This window comes from Lygodium microphyllum, chromosome 3 (assembly GCF_053477565.2).
Source record: "Lygodium microphyllum isolate KBCC chromosome 3, Lygodium_microphyllum_v1.1.10, whole genome shotgun sequence".
NCBI lineage: Eukaryota > Viridiplantae > Streptophyta > Polypodiopsida > Schizaeales > Lygodiaceae > Lygodium > Lygodium microphyllum.
The window spans coordinates 161,653,276-161,673,215 of record NC_141137.1 but is presented as its reverse complement, the minus strand read 5'-3'; the positions used below and the strand labels follow the sequence as shown (position 1 = coordinate 161,673,215).

General features: G+C 39.1%; 1 protein-coding gene across 1 annotated transcript; it reads left to right on the top strand.

The window, feature by feature from the left end:
- Positions 1-2,474: 2,474 nt before the first annotated feature.
- Positions 2,475-3,821, top strand: LOC148039098 (uncharacterized). Its single transcript, XM_087675532.1, has 2 exons — positions 2,475-2,592; positions 2,743-3,821. Exons 1-2 carry the CDS (start codon positions 2,495-2,497, stop codon positions 3,599-3,601), a joined length of 957 nt encoding a protein of 318 aa, XP_087531658.1. The 5' UTR covers positions 2,475-2,494; the 3' UTR covers positions 3,602-3,821.
- The last annotated feature ends 16,119 nt before the right edge of the window (positions 3,822-19,940 follow it).

Sequence of the window (19,940 nt, the reverse complement as noted above, 5' to 3'; positions counted from 1 at the left end):
GGCCTCAAAGCCTGAGTGCCTAGACGTAAATGATTGGTGCTGACTCAAGGAGGAGGCTACAGATTCTCGAGGACGTTGGAGACAACAACGCGAGACAGTGAGGACACGACTGGAGGTATGAGTGGTCCATCATCTTGGGAGTGGCGGCCACATAACTTATCTGGAGGACTTTGTAAGTTTTTCTTTTGTTTTTCTTGCTTATTTTTTTGCAATATCACTTGTACTAGCAATCATGTTTCTAACAGTTATATTTTGTTTTCTTTGCAGCAGCACTCTATTACAAACCGCGATCCCACCGGCCTAGAGACTCAATATACAGAGAGACATGATCTCACTGCATTGATCGATAGATTGTATGTACGTGGCAAGCCAGTAAGTCACTCATCTTTCTTGTCCGTAGTTACTAATTTTAATTAAAATGCATTATTGTATCCAGGTGGACTGATGTGTAGTTGTTTCTTTTTTTGCAGAGTCTATTCAATGCTTTTTTTGCGGCAAGACGAGCTTTGATGGCGAGGATCTATAGCTCATGCTTGAATCCGTGGAGCGTACATCCTCTTCTGTGCATTTTCTATGCACTATGTTATTATCATCCTTTGTATCTTCCCATGATTCCATGAGTGCTTTCATTAAGCAATCTTGTATTTATTTTATGTATCAATCTTGTGGATTCAATTATACTTTGCCTTCATTTTGACGACCATTGTACACTTTACTATAACCCTTTTGTATGGCCCAAAACATTGTTCTTCTATGTAACCGTCGCTATTAGCATCACAAATTTACCTGCACGCATCGCTATTATTGTCACAGTTTGCATTGCAAACCATCGCTATTTGAGTCGCATTTGCGATGAACCTAGCGACGGTTCTATGGTGTCGCTAATACCGACGTGTTTAGCGACGACGGGAAAAAAAATTTGTGACCATTTTCATCACTTTGAACCGGTGTATGAGGCCTTTATCTTGTAGCGATTGTAATTTAAAAATGGAATTATTAATTGTAGAAATACATAATATTTATTGTGTAGTTCTACAACTTACAACTCTTGTATATTAGTCGGTTTGAAGCAAATATATATTGTGCCTTTTTGGGGATGCAGGGCGCAGGGTTTGAACTCACATACCCCTCAAACAAAACCCACACTCAAACCACTACACCATGACCCCCGTTGGCTATATATTGGCATGTTTATACGTATGCTTAACTTTCAATAAAATTACATATAAAATCATGTTTATCTTGGCATTTAAAAGTGCACTTTTAGTGTTAGAAAAATCATGTGTAGAAGCATATGCGATTTAGTTGCAGACCATTTAATGTACTCCTAAATATACCAATAAACATGCCTATAAGTTTTTTTGTTATTCATAAAATGTGTCTATTTACTATGCAAAATCTAAGTGCCTACAAGTTTTTTGTTAGTTTTTTGTTATTCATAAAATGTGTCTATTTATAATGCAAAATGTACGTGTAATTTAGTTGTAGGCCATTTAATGTGCATAAACATACCAATAAACACGTCTATAAGTGTTTTGTTATTCATAAAATGTGCATATTTGGTTCTGTTAAAGGCATATCCCTTATAGTGACCCTTATGGCTATTATAATAGAGGGCGATTAAAGGTGTCATTTTTTTAGTCTCACTCTTAGGAGGGGGCCATGCATAGGTCATTAGCATGTACATGGTTGAGGAAATGACCCTCTTATCTTGATCTTGTTGATACTAGTACATAGGGTAAAGGAAGTGAGGGCTCGGTCAAGCCTAGGGCCAATAGGGTGAGAGAGACTCCACTCCCCCTTGGACCCCCATAATCACACTTAGTGTGAATAGGAGGAGTGGGGTTTACATATCCCACTATTTCCCTTGCAAGCATTTCTATAAAATTGAGCGCTAGTGCTATGCTAATAAAGTTACTGCATTAAATTGGGCTACACACCATTAGAATTGTGCTTTTGACAACAAACGTGCAACTTCGTTTGTCGTTTCTCGCAGCGGCTATATTTCTTGAAGTGGATTGTAATTGTTGTGCATATGTCTTGACTCTTACACTCTTTGTGGCAGAGGGCTAAGAAATTAAGTTTTCAAACTAAGCTCTAACTCGAAATTTTAGAGGGATTTTTGAATTAAATTACATTTGTCTGCCCTTTGTATAACTAAAATCTTTCTTAGTTTTAAACTTTCTTTTATTGTATTTTTTGGAGATTTATATCGCTTTTTCGTGAACAATGGACTAGACTAGGCTAGGGAGTCCCGAACAAGCCGTAACTTTCACACGTATTTTGGGTGGACACTGAATTGCAGAGCTGTGGGCCCAGACGAAAAGCGCTAATGCGCTACGCAATTGTAAGGGGGCCGTCGATGAGGGATCGATCGGACGGACGAGAAGACATGGCGGTCGCGGAAAGTTCCAGACGGGGGCGAGATCCCGATATAAGTAAAACCCCCCTCGAGCCTCCGCTGCAGAGTAGATTCATCAGTTCTGAGAACACGATGACGAGTGCGACGATTTCCGTGGACGGTCGAGAGGAGAAGGTGGAGCTGCGGGTGGTCATCCCTCTCGCCTGCTGCCGCTCTCCCGCGTCGTCTAGGTACGCATACTCACTCATGAGAATTACCATGTACGAATCAATACGTCTTCGCGTCCCTTGCAACGATATTATCATGCCTGTTTGTTCGCCGCAGCCTAATTCATAAGCACCGCCAGTAACCGAATCCTATATTGAATCATAATTTTGCAGCCAGGCCCAAATCAATATCCTCCCGTGCCGTGGACGGCTCTTGAATTCACAGCACCTGCTGTGCTGCTCTGATGCGGCCTCTGAGTGCACCGAAGAGGAGAAAGACGCCATCGAGGGGCTTGCTCAGCTGCGCCAGAGTGAGGATCAATATAGGGATTCCAGTACAGTTGCAAATGATTATTGCCCATTGCCGCGATCGCAACAGCGAGTGCAGCATGATGATGATAGCTACCATGATCATCATCGTGAGGAGGAGGAGTCGACCTGCTCCATGGCCATGATGCCTGCGTCTGACGCAGCTCAGCATTTCTCTTTCAACAGCGCCAGCTGCGCCACCGACAACTCCTCCAAAAGCACCGGCAGCTGTCGGTCCCCACCGGCGAGGCTTGCTGCCCTCCGGAAAGGGCCGTGGGACGACAGCATCTTGACACGCGCGGATAATGACGATGATCGCCTGAGGCCACGTTGGCGAATGCTTGCTGATCTGTATGCAGCCCCTCTCGACAGGAATACGCACAATATCAATGGCGAGAAGTTGGAGAATCATGTCGATGACATGGACAATATGGAACAGGAATATTGTTACAATTATACTAATCAGGCACTGCATATAAGAGAATTAGCACGACTGCGAGAAGCTGGTGATCGTGCAGGGATGGCGGCTCGCGTGCAGCTGCAGTATTGCGACCAGCTGGTACGTACTGGCGGCCGCACGCGTCAATATCCACGTCATATTGTAATAGATCATGTAGCTCCCACCAACAGACCCTCGGCTTCTTCTACTAAGAAGTCCAAGTGGAGTAAACGCAAGTCCCTCAGGAAGCTGCTCGATGCCACATTCGATCATCATCAAGCATAGAACCGTTCAGTACAGTCCAAATTTTAACTGGCTTCATGATAACCATATCCTATAAGCTCTAATTAAAGCAGCTGGCCCTTTTTGTGTCAAGCTGTTCCCTGCAGTGCAAGCTGCAATCTTGTAAGTGTACGTGTTGCTAGCCTCAACAAGTAAATTTCTTCTCCAAGAAGAAACTGTCAACATTACACAAACCATCATGTGTCTCATTCCTAAATTGATTGAATCAGCAGATTTCATTGTGCATTTATGCCTCTTATCTCGTACAATATAATCTGATTTGCGTGAGCATTCGTGTCATTGCTTTGTATACGCTCGCGATGCTGGTAGAGCTGGTTTTATGATCAGTATAATTAGTGTTAATATAAACTCGTGATAGTGGTAGAGGTTTCATGATCAGTACTAATGTTACAATATCTCAACTAAAGTGCTGAAACTCCTTGGTGCTCTTATGTGGAATTAATTATTTATGGGCTGTTCATCACCTGTAATGCGAAAGTCATGAGGTCGAGGGGTTTACAACCGGCCTAATTCTAGGAATTCTAGGGTAAGGGGGGCCAATAGATAGTGATGGTGATGTACTTCTTGCTTCTTCTTTGAGTGCACGTATATTGATTGCAGATTCTGAGGATGACAAGCACACTTGGATTCAAGTGTGTCTTTTCATGTTACACCGCATCTAGCCAAAGGGATTGTTAGAGCTTGGGAGCTCTCACACTCATCTAGACTACAATCGTTGGTGAGATTCTCTTGCAATTTTGATTGGAATGAGTGGACATGCTTGGTAGGAGAACTTGCAAGTGAGAGACTTCGATCGATTAGTCGAGTGAGAGTGCATGAACAAATGTGCACCAATTTGTCTAGGTCTGGCATTGTAGTCATGACGAGATACATTTTGGTTCTATTGTTTGGGACATGAAGGAATCTCACCCAATCAATGTTTCAGCCCCATAAACCATGGGCTCTCTTATAATAATGAGCTTGACGTAGAAACCTTGCGCATCGTAGGCTAGGAAGGCAAGTTGGAAGGAGCCAAATCCAAAGGTGTTTTGATTTTTTCTTTTGATAGATTAGGTTAGGGTTTTACAAAATCTAAAATATAAAACAATTTACATGGTTCAATTGTTTAACTTAAGTTAAGCTCATTTGTAATTTTAAGTGGCTAAAAAAGCCACATCTTTCTTGTAAAATTGTCACTCAATTGGGGTGGGTTGTGTTTTCATTTTCGAGGGCGCTACTTTATTAGCCCCTTTACCCTACATCTTTCTCCAGATAACTGTAAATTGCATTTACGTAAAGGTAAAAACGTATGTGACAAGATAGCTTTTTTCAAGGAACCCATATTGCTTGTGGCTATATGGCCTGGACTCCTCTGCATATTTCATCAACTCCACAGCTCAAAGCTATCGAGGACTCATCTTTTGATATCTTTTGATCGTCTGCACTACTGTTTCTTCCCCTTTATCCTTTGTTTTAGGTCGCAACCAGTTTATCCAATCAAAGCAAATCAAAGTATTAGCAAGAACACTTTGAATCAAAGCAAATCAAAGTAGTAACAAGAACACTTTGGATTTGTTGCAGGCAATCATTTCCCTAACATATGAAATCTGAAACTCAATATGTTACTTGTATTTGGAAAGTCTTTGAGGAGACCATATACGATTGATCACAAAAGATATAGCCTAAATGTCTAATGCATAGGAGTGAACTTATGTAGGGTGTAAATCTAGTTACCTTTCTCTCTTGCGTTGAACCCTCACTCAAGATAGTAAGAGTGTCTAAGTTAATGAACTTACATATTAGTCGGTACTTCTCTCTTACACGAAGCCCTCAGTTGTCTAAATTGGTGAACTTATATTACATTAGCTACTTATATCTTGCACTTATCCCTCACATTCTTGCTGGCCAAGACTCTTAGACCTAACCAATAATTATGAATCTCATATTTATTAAGTCCTCCCTCTTTTGATTATTCAATACCCATCATGTCTTTGGCCAATATTGAAGAGGAAAGGTTAAATGCAATGGCTTGTTTTACTCCAACATGATAGGCTAGGGACGTCTCATAAATTGGCTTGGCTTACAACTCTTCCATTTTGCTAGCATTATCACACTTGTTAGACCCCACCTTCTCATCTATAGGTTCAATTGTCTAATCTATGGACCTAGCTTGATGTTTTGTTTAATCTCCACAATGCACCTCTAGGGTCATCCATGTGCTTGGCCTTGGTACCCATACCAAAATTTGTTCCATATGTTTCTCTTTACCACTAAAAAAAATCCATGTACACCTCTTTTCTAAGCTCAAGTAAAATTGGTGGATTTTCATAAATTTCCTTAGCAATATTTCTTGAGAGTATAAGTATAGCTACTTTTGCCATGACCTTGATTTTGCAATCTTCTCCATGAGTTGATTTTCTTCAACATAATTAAGCATGATATGATGTATCCATTTAGCCCTTTTGGGTAAAAAGTTGAAGCTGTGTTAAGCATACTATTAGTATTAGATCAACATTTAATATTATAGTGAAAAATGAGAATCTTCAAAAAGATTAGTAATTATACAATGAGTAAGGTAATTTATGGAATACATGATTGTACTAAAAGTATAAAACCCATTTTGACACAATATAGGCATATAGATGTTAATGTAGTTTCCCATTTGGACTACGAAAGAAAAATAATAAGTATTGGAAATAAGAATATACATGTAAGGTTGATAATAATCGGCATGCCTAATTAAATCTTGTCAAATGATCTATAGTCTTTGGAAAAATATCATATTTTAGAGTAATATACCAAGTAAAACTCATTGGAACAAATATCTCAACTCAATGACCAAGATCCTTCACACATCTATACATCACTTGATGATTCACAAATACAAGTTAGCATGATAACTATTAATAAATACATTAAATTGTAAAAAATGCATAAAAGTGTTTCAATAGGAGTGTATATCCTAAATAGTACAGGTACCTCAATCAATTAGCTATATACCTTATGGGGCCACTCAATTGTAGTTTCATTGACTTACATATCAACAAAGCTTGACTATAAAAAAGAATAGGTATGTCCATCAACCCTTTGTCCAAGAAAAAACCACATCTTATTCAGGATATGCCTCACATTAATAAAGAAAAACCATTTAAGCCACTCATCCCTTCATTTGTCCTTGCATGATGGTTAGACAAAGTATTTGTGTGGTGTATTACATGTGCCATCCATCACTTGGTATCTACTGGTGAAATGGTAAAGCAAGGGCTGCAAGTTAGATTCAATGCAAATGGATGTTTTGTTGAATACTTTAATAATAATTATAGTTGATTGCAAAACAAAAAGAAATTGGCCACATGTTTATTTTGGATATTGGAATTCCTAGTATAAATGTTGCTATGTATGCTAAAGGCAAAGGTGTGTTTGGAAACATTATTGGATATGCAAATTTACAAAGGCTGAAATTAATATAGTCCAAATGATTGGTTACATGTTTACCTACATTTAGAGTTGTAAACTTACATTAAGTTTGTCAAGCATGCCAATTTTGAAAGCAGGCATGCAACTCTTCTCAAAAGCATATCAATTTCAAAAGTAGGCAGCAAGGCAACCATTTTTGCAAGATAGAGATGTAAGCAAGAACATACTTGATGTTGTGCATACAGATGTTTGGATATTTGCCCAAAATGTGTCTCTTGGTAGCATGAAGTATTTTGTTATTTTCATTGATGATTGGTCTAGGAAACTCTAGGTATATTTCATGAAGGCCGAAAAGACTGAAGTGTTTAAGTACTTTAAAACTTTCAAGACTGTTACTGAAATAGAAACATGATTGAAAGCTAAGTGCTCAAGGTCAGATGGAGGAGAGAGTGCCTCTCCAATGAGTTCAATGATTTTTAAAGGTCCCATGGGATAAACATAGATTTTACATATTAGTATATCCCACAACAAAATGGAGTTGCAAAAAGGAAAAACAAGTATATTTCAGAACTCACACGGGCATTGATGGTGGCTGAAAAGAATATGCCCAAGCACTTTCAGCTTGAGGCTAATTCATACTACTATTTACATCATGAACAAGTCTTCCACAACTTCAGTTCATGGTATGACTCCTCAAGAATATTTAACAGGCAAGAAACTTGATGTATCACACTTCAAATTATTTGGTTGTATTGCATAATTTCATGTTCTTGATGAGTTAAGGAAGAAATTGGACCCAAAGATTGAAAATCTATTTTCATTGGATACTCTATTGAGCAGAAAGGGTATTGTCGACATAACCCTATTAGTGATGAGTTTCAAGCCCGAGGAGTCCACCTATCACTTTGACCATATAGGCATAGTGAATGGCTGTAAATCCATCATATTTCAGCCTATCCACAGGATACCTAGATCTGGTAGACCTGCGCAAAGTAGGTTCACTCCTAGGTGCTCTCAAAACATCCCTGGTCTTCCTTACTCCAGATGTAACAATAGAAGGAATACCCAACTCATCATCAATGCTCTGTTCTGAGCCACTGGATTCACCATCCACATAAGAGTGACCTGCATTCACATCAAACATGGGCTGATCTACCTTCTCTTTTCCTTTTCGCGATACCTGCATACCACTATCTGCATTGCTTTGAGAAGATTCTCCTGATCTCAATCTGCCTGTCCATGGCGAAGAATGTGAACCACTGCTAGAGGACGCTCCAGGTCCACTAATATCTTGTGACTGCTGCTATGAATTCTCTGCAGCATTACCATTTTGTGCATCTACATTATCAATCACATTTACTGGTTTATACCAGCTACTCATCTCATCAAAAACAACATCTCTGCTCACTGTAAACTTACGAGTAGAAGGGTTATAGCATCTATACCCTTTTTGCTGCAGAGAGTAACCAATAAAGATGCACTTCTCAGCTTTTGGATCCGACTTGGATCTCAACTCATCTGGCACATGAACATAGGCAATGCAACCAAAAATCTTCAAATGAGAAATATCTGGTTTCCTACCAGTATACCTCTCCTCTGGAGTCATCCCATGTATTGCTGCAGTGGGAGTCCTGTTCATTATGTAGACTGCTATAACTGCTTCAGCCCAGTAAAAATTTGGCAAGTCTGTTTCATTGAGCATGGCATGAGATACCTCTCCAATATGCCTGTTTTTCCTTTCTGCAATTCCATTTTGTTGTGGGGTATGACTGCATGAATATTGCTGCTTTATGCCATGCTCCTGCAGGAACCTTGCAAACTCATTTGAGAGGTACTCTTTCCCTCCATCTGACCTTAGGCATTTTATTTGTAAGCCTGTTTCTTTTTCAACCATAGCTTTAAGAGTTTTGAAATGCCCAAAAACTTCACTTTTCTTTTTCATAAAATACACCCAAACTTTTTTGCTATAGTCATCAATAAAAGTGACAAAATAATGACAGCCTCCAAGAGATGTAGCTTTAATAGTCCACACATCAGAGTGGATTAATTCCAATGGCTTCTTACTCTCTTGAACATGTCTAGGAAATGGTTTCCTTGCCTGTTTTCCAAACTGACAGGCTTCACATACCTTATGCATTTCTACAACCTTGAATTTAGGCAATCCTGCAACAATATTTTGGGCTTGCATTGATTTAAGTCGTTGTACATTAACATGACCAATGCGTTTATGCTAGATATCAATATCTGCAACTACACCGGTCCCATGTGCAAACATTGCTGCACTCAATTCAGGCATGTCTGCATCCAACGTAAACATTCTTCTCTTCTTCTTTCCTTTTGCTATCAAGCGACCTTTATTTTTCATATCCTCAACAAAGCATCCATGAGAATTAAATCTGACCTGCAAGCCCTGCTCAACCATTTGACCAACAGAAACCAGGTTCTTGGTGATATTCGGGACATGAAATACATCGGACAGGTATTTCTTTTTCCCATCCTGCATAGACAAAGGAATTTTTCCAATCTACACAATAGGATGTGCAGTATCATCACCAGTCTCCACAAATCCTAGTTTTTCCATTTTCCTTGTATCCTGCATCCATTCTGCATGACCTTTCATGTGGTTTGATGCACCTGAGTCAACATACCACACATCGTTGCTTTCTTCTGTAGTTGTCATAGAATTGGTCATGTGCTGCACCATAAACAAATGCTCATTTTTGTCATCACCCTGTCTACTAGAAGATGCATAATTCTCTTGTTGCAATTTTTCATTCATGATGTCATTCTGCTTTTTATAGTAGTCTTTAGCCATATGACCCATTTTACCATAGTAGTAGCATTCAACATTGTTGTTTGCATTTTGGCCTCTTTGCCATCCACCACGACCTCTTTGGCTCCCCCTGCCTCTAGAGTTACCACGTCCTCCTCCAAAGGACTGGTTTTCTTGAGTTTGCTGCATATTCTGATTTCTACCACGGCCTCCAGATCGGCCTCCTCTACCTATTCCTCTACCTCTTTCAACATTTGAGTAGAAGACAGCTTCTTTTGAAGTTCCTCCTGAAGAAGATGCACCACCATTTCTCTGCTCCTCAGAAATTAGAAGAACAATCAACTCCTCAAAATCAGGAAATCTTTCACGGACGGAAATGGATGTTCGGAATTGTGCATAATCCTTTCCTAGACCATTCAAGGTCACAGAAACTAAATCATCATCTTCCACTGGCGACCCAATGGAAGCAAGTGCATCTGCAATCTTCTTCACCTTCATGTGGTAGTCATTGATGCTCATACTTTCTCTTTGCACATTGTGCAACTCTTGCTTGAGCTGCATTTTCCTAGCTTGCGTATTTGTGCTATACATTTTTGACAAAGTATCCCATGCCTCCTTTGGCGTACTTGCATCTTGAATATGCGCAATCATAGAGTCTGAAATGCTAATAGACAGCCAGTATATAACTTTCCTGGCTCTCTCATGCCATGCTTTAAATGCCTGCATTTGCTGTTGATTGGGAACATCAAGAAGAACTGGCTCTTCTTCATTTCCTGCAACGAATTCCCAATATCCTTTTCATATAAGGAAATTCGTCATTCTAAACTTCCATGCTTGGAAGTTGTTCTTGTCAAGCTTTTCAGTGACAATCTGTGAAAGAGAATCAGACGCCATTACAGAACACTGCAAAAAATTCTGTCACTGCAAAGAACACAGCTTCAGCCTCACAAGGGCAAATCTGCAAAACTGACGAAAGTGGTATTTGACCACACAGTCACTTCCTAGTGACGATTTTGCATCAACAGGCAACAAGGATGATTCTATAACTCCCAATGTCTCTGCGCACAGGCATACGATGCAATTTCTATAGTAACTTTTCATCGACCTGTAGAACAGTGGTCGCACAGCATAAAACTGGGCCTTTTCCTAAGTGTGTTTAGAAAACTTCTGCCTCCAAAACAGGCCCCGAAATGGCCTCAAATCAAAAAAACAGAGCATATCTTGCTACACCGCGAAGGGCGTCTCAATCTAAGACAATGCACTCTTGCACTTTCTGGTTGTGCTACCTGCAGAGACTTGCTCCCAAAATAGAAAAATGAAAGCAACATTGGTCCTCTTACCAGAACACCGCGAACTTGGTTTGCTTTCTTGAGCTCCTTACCACGAACAAGGCTCTGATACCATGTCAAGATTGTGGGAGAGAAGGAAGGAGTCTCACTTGTAGCTTTCTTGCTTGCACAATGGGGGAATATACACAAAGGTGGAGGCTGAAAACAGTTTTCCTCTTCTTAGTTGTAAAAGCCAAAAGAACTCAAGTACATAGAAATAGAAGAACCCTATATATGGGTCTCAAACCAAACTCAACTAACTAAGGTGGCATACTAACTGAGCCACGAACTAGAGTAGATAAGGATAGTTGTCATCTAGCTATTATTCATGGGTGGTGTACCAACCGCATCTGCAAACAACTGACAAGTCGGTGACATAAATGCACAACGGTTACCCTGGCATATCACGAGTGGAGCTCGATATCTCAACAGCTATGTTCATGAGGATAATATCTATATGACTATCACAAGATGAGCTATGCTACTTGATTTGTGAATCAGTCTATCCAGGTACTTAGAAATCCTCATATGGATGTAGTCACATGTATATTGAAGTATGTGAAGTCCACCTTACACTATAGACTTTTCTATAAGGCATGTAAGTATGCATAGGTGGTTGGATATATAGATGCAGATTGGGCTATTAGCATATCTGATAGAAGGTTTACGAGTAGATTTATGTTTTCTCTTGGTAGTGCAATGGTCACTTGAAGTACCAAAAAGCAATCCATGGTTGCTTTATTGAGTATAGAGATTGAGTATAGAGGTGTCACTATGTCATCATGTGAGAAGTTATGGCTACAAAAGTTATTGTGTGATTTAAATATGTAGGAAGATGGTCCAATTGTTAGCCATTATGATAACATTAGCTACATACAATTGGCTAGGAACGTAGTATTCCATGCTAAGACAAAATACATTGAGATACACTACAATCTCATGAGATAGAAGTTACTTATAAGTGAGATTGACTTGGTACATATAAGCACATATGATCAGGTAGCTAACGTTTTCATGAAGGAATTGGGTATAGAGAAGTTTCAAGTATTTTGAAGCTTACTTGGAGTTGCAAAGATGGAGCAAAGATGTAGTTGAGCTTGAGGAGGAGTGTTGAGATGGAATGCTCAACATGTGCGGATATTGATGATGGATTTCTTGGTTAGATGGGTCTACACATCTACACTTAGCACATTGGTGGTCATTGTGATCCTCACATGGCTACTAATTTAACACTTATAAATTTTTTGGTTAGATACACCTATCTACAACTGGCATAGTTATAGCACCAATCAATTTGTATAGTTAGTTGTACATTGTTTGACTTAGTAAGCCACTTTTCTTTATGTTATATATATTCTATACTTTGTATACATTGTAATATGTGAGATTAAGGAAGAAAAAATAGCATGAAAATATTTTTGCCTCTATCTCTCTTCTCATTTTTATGAGTGAGCTTTCTCTTGTGTATATTGTGTGTGTTCATCTGTCACAGTAGCTCAAGCAAGTCCCCTCACCATGCCATTTTTGACTTACATATTGTGTTCATTCTTTTAGTACTCCTTGCCATGCAGCAGTGGGCAGGGACAATAGAGAAAATCTGCTTAATGTTCTTCTTCTAACGATTTAAAAAAAAGCTTCTCGAATCCTCTTATTATTCTCTAGAATAAGATAGTGTACTTTTGGTAGACATGGCCATGCTTCTCTATGCTTCAACTTTAGGTATCTTTCTCTACTTTCTTATGCTCTATAGGACTTTCAATAGACTATGATGTCCAAGGAGTCTAGCCACTTTATTGTAATAATTTAAGCTTCTCTATGAGCAATCATAATTTGAACAAGGGAAGCAACCTTCTGAACCTACTCTCTTCATTAACTTTAAAATCTAACACTATTGTAGTATTGGAGTCCTATTTCTCCTAGTATCTCTACATAGTCTCTTTTTTATTATCTTTCTCTTTTTGTGGGTAAAAGTGACTGAGTTACTAAGGTTTACATCATAGTTGTGTAGGTCTCCTTCTACTCTGGATCTTCCTATTCTTCTATAGAGCATTGGGTATGTTGAAATTTCGAATTTGATCGAAAGACCTTGATGATTAGGAGTGTATGACCAAAAGGTCTTTAAGACCTAAATCCTTCGATTCTTTTGATGAATCTCTTGTTTTCTATTGATATGGTTAACCACACGATTGAAGGAACTTGAAGGCATAAGCCTTCCAATGTGTTCGTTAAGCAAGTTGTCGCTAACAAGGCAAGCACAACTCAGTCATGGCCCTAGCCATAAGGGTTCAATTACCTAACAACGTTTGAATAAGGGGAGAATGACTCAATAGGCCCTGGATGGGTTAAATAGGTTGAATAGAATCTTAGAATAGCTACGGCCTTGAATAGCCCAATCTAAATTGCCATCAAACAAATTGGGATGAGCCAGGCTCAACAATGGCCCTCCAATCAGCCTCGAACACATCACGTAGAGGTCATTGTTATTCATTTGACAATAGGCAATGTGGAGTAAAATCAGAAGGGCGGACTCAATTGCTTCAAACTCACAGAAGGCCAAGTAGACTAAGACGATTCAAGTCAGTGCAATGCTAGTCAATTCATTGGATACAAGAGAGAGCAAAGTAAGACAATGTGGTGATCATTGGTCTCACAAAGAAAAAAAACCAACCATTAGGCTAACAACTCTATTGTCAACAAAACATAGGACCCAAGCATTGCAAGATTAGATCCAAATGGTTTTAACTAGTTAGCTAAAGTTTAACTCAAGTGAGTTGCAATCATCTCACTGATGAAACTTGGAGGGTGGTTTGCTTTAGGCATTACTACTTGACTAGAAGGGAATGAAGAGTAATGCCTTGGATAGGTTACTAACATGTCCCAATTAGCAGGCCAACTTAGCAAAGCTTGAAAATCTAAGCACCTCAAAAACCAAAATAGGCACATTCAAACTCATAAGATTGATTAGCCCATGTGGGCCTAGGGTGCCATAGCTAGTAATTGCCTTGGCCATTTGATATGTTCCAAGAAACTTGGCCATTTATTTTCATAGGGAGCACTTTAACCTTTTGAGGGCCAATTTAGTGATCTTAGGTATTAGTACTCCTCACAATAATGAAGGTACATGCACTAACTGTCATTTCACCTATAGCAGTATGAGCTAACAATCATCATTTCATTTCATGCAAAACTAGGTTGCCATTAATTTTCAAGTGTCCGTATTCCAAGCACATGTCATGCTTGGAATAGATGGGAGTAACATGATCACACTCTCTATAGCCCCATCCATAGGCACACACTACTCTTCATGAGTTGCAACCGATAAGCGAGCATTGACTCACTCACTAATCATGTGTGTTCTCATATCTCACCTTGTTGGGGGGCAATCCACATTTCATAGTGTCACCACAACATTAAGGGTACCTTGCTCTTACACCAATCCATGACACACTAGATAAGTGGAGGATTGAGACAAGGGATGTTGCACACAAACACCTAGTAAGATAGAGTTGAGTTGCATTGCTGGAAGGTTTGAGAACAACTAAGTAGTGCAATCAATATTTTTAAGGATCAAGGCATAGAGGTGTGAAAAGAAAAAGCTCTTTCAGCTACTCTACACCGAGTCTACACCCTTAGCTTCAACTATCTCTGATAGGAAATCACACATTTTCCAGGGTTATGACTAGGGACCACATGCAAAAACACTACATGCCTTGGGAATTTTAGGATTTCTTAGATTTTGAAAGAATTGGAGCAAGAATATCCTCAGGTCTAGTAGAACTATTTCAAGCACGACTCTAGGAAACAATCAAAAGATTACGTAGGAAGCCTTGCAAGTGGAAACTAGTAACTAGCTTAGATGAGTGCTACTTGATCTCTCTGAGGACTTGAGAGAGTTTAGGATGAACCAAATGCACACACTACAAGGATATAGGAGTATAGAGACGGCCATTTCCGACGTAAATTAGCAGCGTCATTATTTGTGATGCAAATAGCGATGGTACTCAGGTGAAAAAAAGCGGGCCGAAACCGAAGCGTGGTATTCGCGAAAGAGCAAAAGAGGGAGTGAAAGGGAGAGCAAACTGCATCTTGTGTTTGAGAGAGAGAAAGAGAGAAAGAAGCTTCTCACCACTACCCCGTTTGCGAAGAAGAGGAGGAAGTGCTTGCACGAAGGGCGAAGAGGAGCCGTCGTTGAGAAGAGGAGCCGCCGAATCCATCCTCTAGCCTTTGCGGTGAGTGCATTGTTCCCTCTTGGTTTTTTTTTGTTTTTTATCCTTTTCTTTTGCTTTTTTTTGTTAAAAATTATGTGTACTGAGAGAGAAAGAGAGGAAATGAGAGACGGAGAGAAAATGAGTGAGGGAGAGGGAGAGAGAAAAAGAAAGAAGGAACGAGAGAGTGTGTGAAAAAACATGAAACATAATAAAGAAAGAGAGAAAGAGAGAAAGAGGGAGGGAAAGAGGAGAATGAATGGATAAAAAACAAAGAGATCCGCTTAGAGATGGGTGCCGAGTATCTCACCTAAAGACACTCCTTGCACTCTTAAGTGTGCAAGGAAAATACAGGTGGAGTGATGCAAGTGTGACCGAGTTGTTCATATACCTTGTATGTACGCTTTGTTGATTTCTTTTTGGCACTATCATAAAAAATAATTATGATTTTTAAAGGTGTTTTATAATTTTCTTTTAGGTTATTGAAGTATCATATATTACCACTTGTAAATACCATGCCTGAGTCTCGTGATGATGCACGACATGTTTTACAAAAGCTTGGCATGGACTACAACAGCATCCATGCATGTATCAACGATTACATATTGTTTCGAGGAGAATACGAGACTATGGAGACATGTCCAAAGTGTGGTGCTTACGGGTATCGACAGGACTTGCAAGGGCAAACCATCTCTCAAAAAGTTCTTAAATACTTTCTGCTTGTCCCTCGCATAAATCTCATGTTTCGTACATTCGGCATGGTGAGCTTGACAACATGGCATGCACAGAATAGATCCACAGATGGAGTTCAACGAATTTTACGAGGATGAAGCCAAATTGACTCTATCTTTCCAGGCTTTGCTCTAGAGCCAAGGAATTTTCGACTCGCTCTTGCTATGGATGGTGTGAACCCATTCGGTCTGCGCTCAACTTCTTACAGTGTGTGGCTTATAGTCTTTTCGGATGGCGAGGATCTATAGCTCGCCCTTGGATCCATGCAGTGCACATGCTCTTATTTTTTGGTCATATGATTTATATAGGCATTTTCTATACAGTATATTATTATTATCATTTGTATCTTGCCATGATTGTATCGGCGCTTTCATTACATGATCTTGTATTTATTTTATGTATCAGTCTTATGGATTCAAGTACACTTTGCCTTCATTTAGACTAGCATTGTACACATTAGTGAAACTCTTTTATGTGGCCCAAATAAAACACATAGTGCTATTTGTGGAGCTGCTCTTCCACCAAAAAAAAAAATCCATGTTACTGTCATTATTAGCATCGTAAATTTACTACACGTGTCGCTATAAGCGTTGCTATTTGCATCGCTATTAGCAGATAGCGACAAAATAGCAACGCTGATAGCGACTATTCTATAGCATCACTAATACCGACGTTTTTTGCGATGACAGGGGCAATTTTCTTTATGAACATTTTCGTCACTTTGAACGTCGGTATAAGGCCTGTATCTTGTAGTGAGATATGTGTAACTAATAGACTGAGCAAAAGGGGATTAAACTATCAAACAAGAAAGTTGATGTGAAGTTTCTAAAGTATTACATGTCATGTTTTTTAGCCTTAATGTTTTTGCTAAAAGTTTAGCATTGCAAGTTATCTATATGTAATTAGTGAAAAAGTGTCCTTTTATGTCCACTCACATTGGATGGAAAGGATTGAAAGCTTGTTTTTGTATCATTCATTATTAACTATGTTAGAAAAAAAAGGGGTTGCCAGTTGAAAGAAGTGGGTATATATGCAAGTCATTATATGTAGGGGAAAAGGGATGCACTTGATACACTAGCTTGGATAACACAGAGTGCAATGACTTTGACATGCTCAAGAATCTCTTCATGAATTTTTTTTAAAAAAAGCAGATTGTGTTGATAATATCATTGCTGTTAAGCTCATGAATGTCAGTCAAAAGGATAGAGAAGAAATCTGCAACTATATCACCCACATTTAAGCGGTTTGATACTTTTAGAGTTGTAGAATTTCATAAAGTGTGTGAAGTATGTTGGTTTGGTAAGCAAGAAAGATAACCCTTTTCACATGATAGAGTTGTGAGCAGGAATATACTTGATATTGTGCATACATACGTTTGGGGATATACACATAACATTTCTCTTAGTCACAACCCTAGGGAGGTCAGTCATAAATATATGTATGTAACACGTGAGTTCAACATAAGGGATTTTTAAAATAAAATTGTTACACAATTTTTATATACAAAAAGGTCACATATAAAGGGGTTACTTATAGATTGAATATAAAAGGGGTTACTTATAGATAAATAGACATTGAATGGAGAGGGTATACATATACTAAACTACTCGAGATCACAACACATATTTTGTCACATTTATTAATGGTTATTCAAGAAAGCTATGGGTGTCTTTCATAAAGAAAAAGAGTGATGTGTTTGAGCACTTTAAAACTTTCAAGGCTACTATTAAAAGAAAAATATGCTTGAAAGTTAAGTGCTTGAGGTCAGATGGAAGGGGAGACTACCTCTCTAATGATTTTAGTAACTTCTTGAGGTCTCGTGGAATAAAGAGACAATTTATTTGGTTGTAGATATACCCCATAGCAAAATGGGGTTGCAAAAAGGAAAAATAGCATACTGCAAAAGTTGCATGGGCATTGATGGTTGTTGAAAAGAATTTGCCAAAATATTTTTGATCTAAAGTTATTCAAAGTATTGTCCATTATTATGATTAGAACTCCCACAACTACAGTTCATGGAATGACCCTTGAACAATACTTTATATAGGCAAGAAGTCCAATGTCTCACACTTGAAAGTATATGGTTGTATTGCATATGTTCACGTGCCAGATGAGCTATGAAAGAAGCTTGATCCAATTGATGAAAAATGCATTTTCATTAGATACTCTTTATAACAAAAAGGCTATCACTATTGTAATCATATCAAAGCACGACAAGATACAGGCCTCATACTGACATTCAAAGCGAGGCAAATGTTCATTTTAAAAATTGCCACTGTCATCTAATCGTGTTGGTATAAGCATCTCTACAAAACCGTTGCTTTATGTGTCACTATTTTTGTCGCTTTTGCGATGCAAATAGAGACAGTTTGTGATGTATAATGCAATGCCAATAGAAGCAACACGTGTGATAGATTAGCGACGGTTAGAGAGAAAAAAAAATTGTGGTAGGGCAGAAAAAAATTATATATATCACCATGTGCTTTATAATATTCTACAAATGAATTACATGTTGGATACGCAATGGTCATCAAGATGAGTGCAAAATGTACTTGAACCTACAAGACTGATACATAGAATAAGTATAAGATTGCCGATGAAAACTCATGGAATTATTGCAAGATACAAAGGATGATAAGTACATCTAAGGAATAGTACATGGAAGATGCCTGCATAGATCATAGGACCAAAAAAGAAGAGGATGTGTGCTCCACGAATCCAAGAACAAGCTACAGATCCTTGCCATCAGAAAGCTCATCCCGATGCAAAGAAGCATGGAAGGGGCTCTGCAAAATGAGCTACATATCAGTCCATCATAGATAATGCAGTTTTTTTAAAATAGTAACTATGAAAAGAAAGATGATTGACTTATTGGGCCGCCGCATTCATATAGTCTATCGATCAGTGCAATGAGACCGTGTCTCTCTGCATATCGAGTGTCCAAGCTGGTGGGATCACAGTTTGTGATGATGGAGTGATGCAAAGAAAACAGAATACAACTGTTAGAAACACATTGTCAATATCAGCAGTAAGCTCAGATAATGATCCCAAAATACCTCAACCTTCTAAAATTAGAGGCACCAAGGGGGACTTATCCATATACCTCAGCCGCCGAGAACGCACAGGCAAAGAAGTAGAGAACACTGCAAGACCTACCAAGGCGATTCATGAAGTTCAAAAAAGGTGATAGGGTAGTAATCTTGCTAGGAGCCAAATGCCAAGGGCAAGCCAATGAACCAATAGAAGGGCATGGTCAAGGAGGTCAATTTGGCCACAAAAGGGGAGACATCCCGACCTGTCTACATAACCAATGACTTGACTAAGGAAGAGGAAGCAAGTATCCTTACTCTCTTGTGAGAGTATATTGATGTGTTCGCTTCGTCCTTAAATGAGCTAAAAGGGGTAGATCCAAGGGTAGTGACTCACAACATATCCATGACACTCGATGTAGCGCCGATCAACCATACCCAATGAATCCTAAGCATGTTCACGCAGTGAAAGAGGATATTGACAAGCTGTTGAGAGTTGGATTCATTTATGAGATTAAGCGCATAGGTTGGGTCTCACCCATAGTGATCATGTTGAAAAAGAATGGAAAAGTTAGAGTGTGTATCAACTACAAAATGGTAAACGTTGCTACGAAGAGAGACAATTATCCATTGCCATACACTGAGCACATGCTCAAAAGAGTGACTGGTAAAGAAGCCTACAGTTTCCTTGACGGCTTCTTGGGATACAATTAGGTGCAAGTGCATCTTGACGATAGGCATAAGACTGCATTCACCACGGAGTGGGGCATCTTTGCCTACATAGTAATGCCCTTTGGGTTGACCAATGCACCAGCTACTTTCTAGAGGATCATGTGTACCATCTTCAAAGACATGCTT

Excerpts from the sequence above, each read along its gene's own strand:
- LOC148039098 (XM_087675532.1), top strand. The coding sequence starts at position 2,495 with ATGACGAGTGCGACGATTTCCGTGGACGGTCGAGAGGAGAAGGTGGAG. Across the intron at positions 2,593-2,742 it reads CGCTCTCCCGCGTCGTCTAG|CCAGGCCCAAATCAATATCC; the intron begins GTACGCATACTC and ends ATAATTTTGCAG.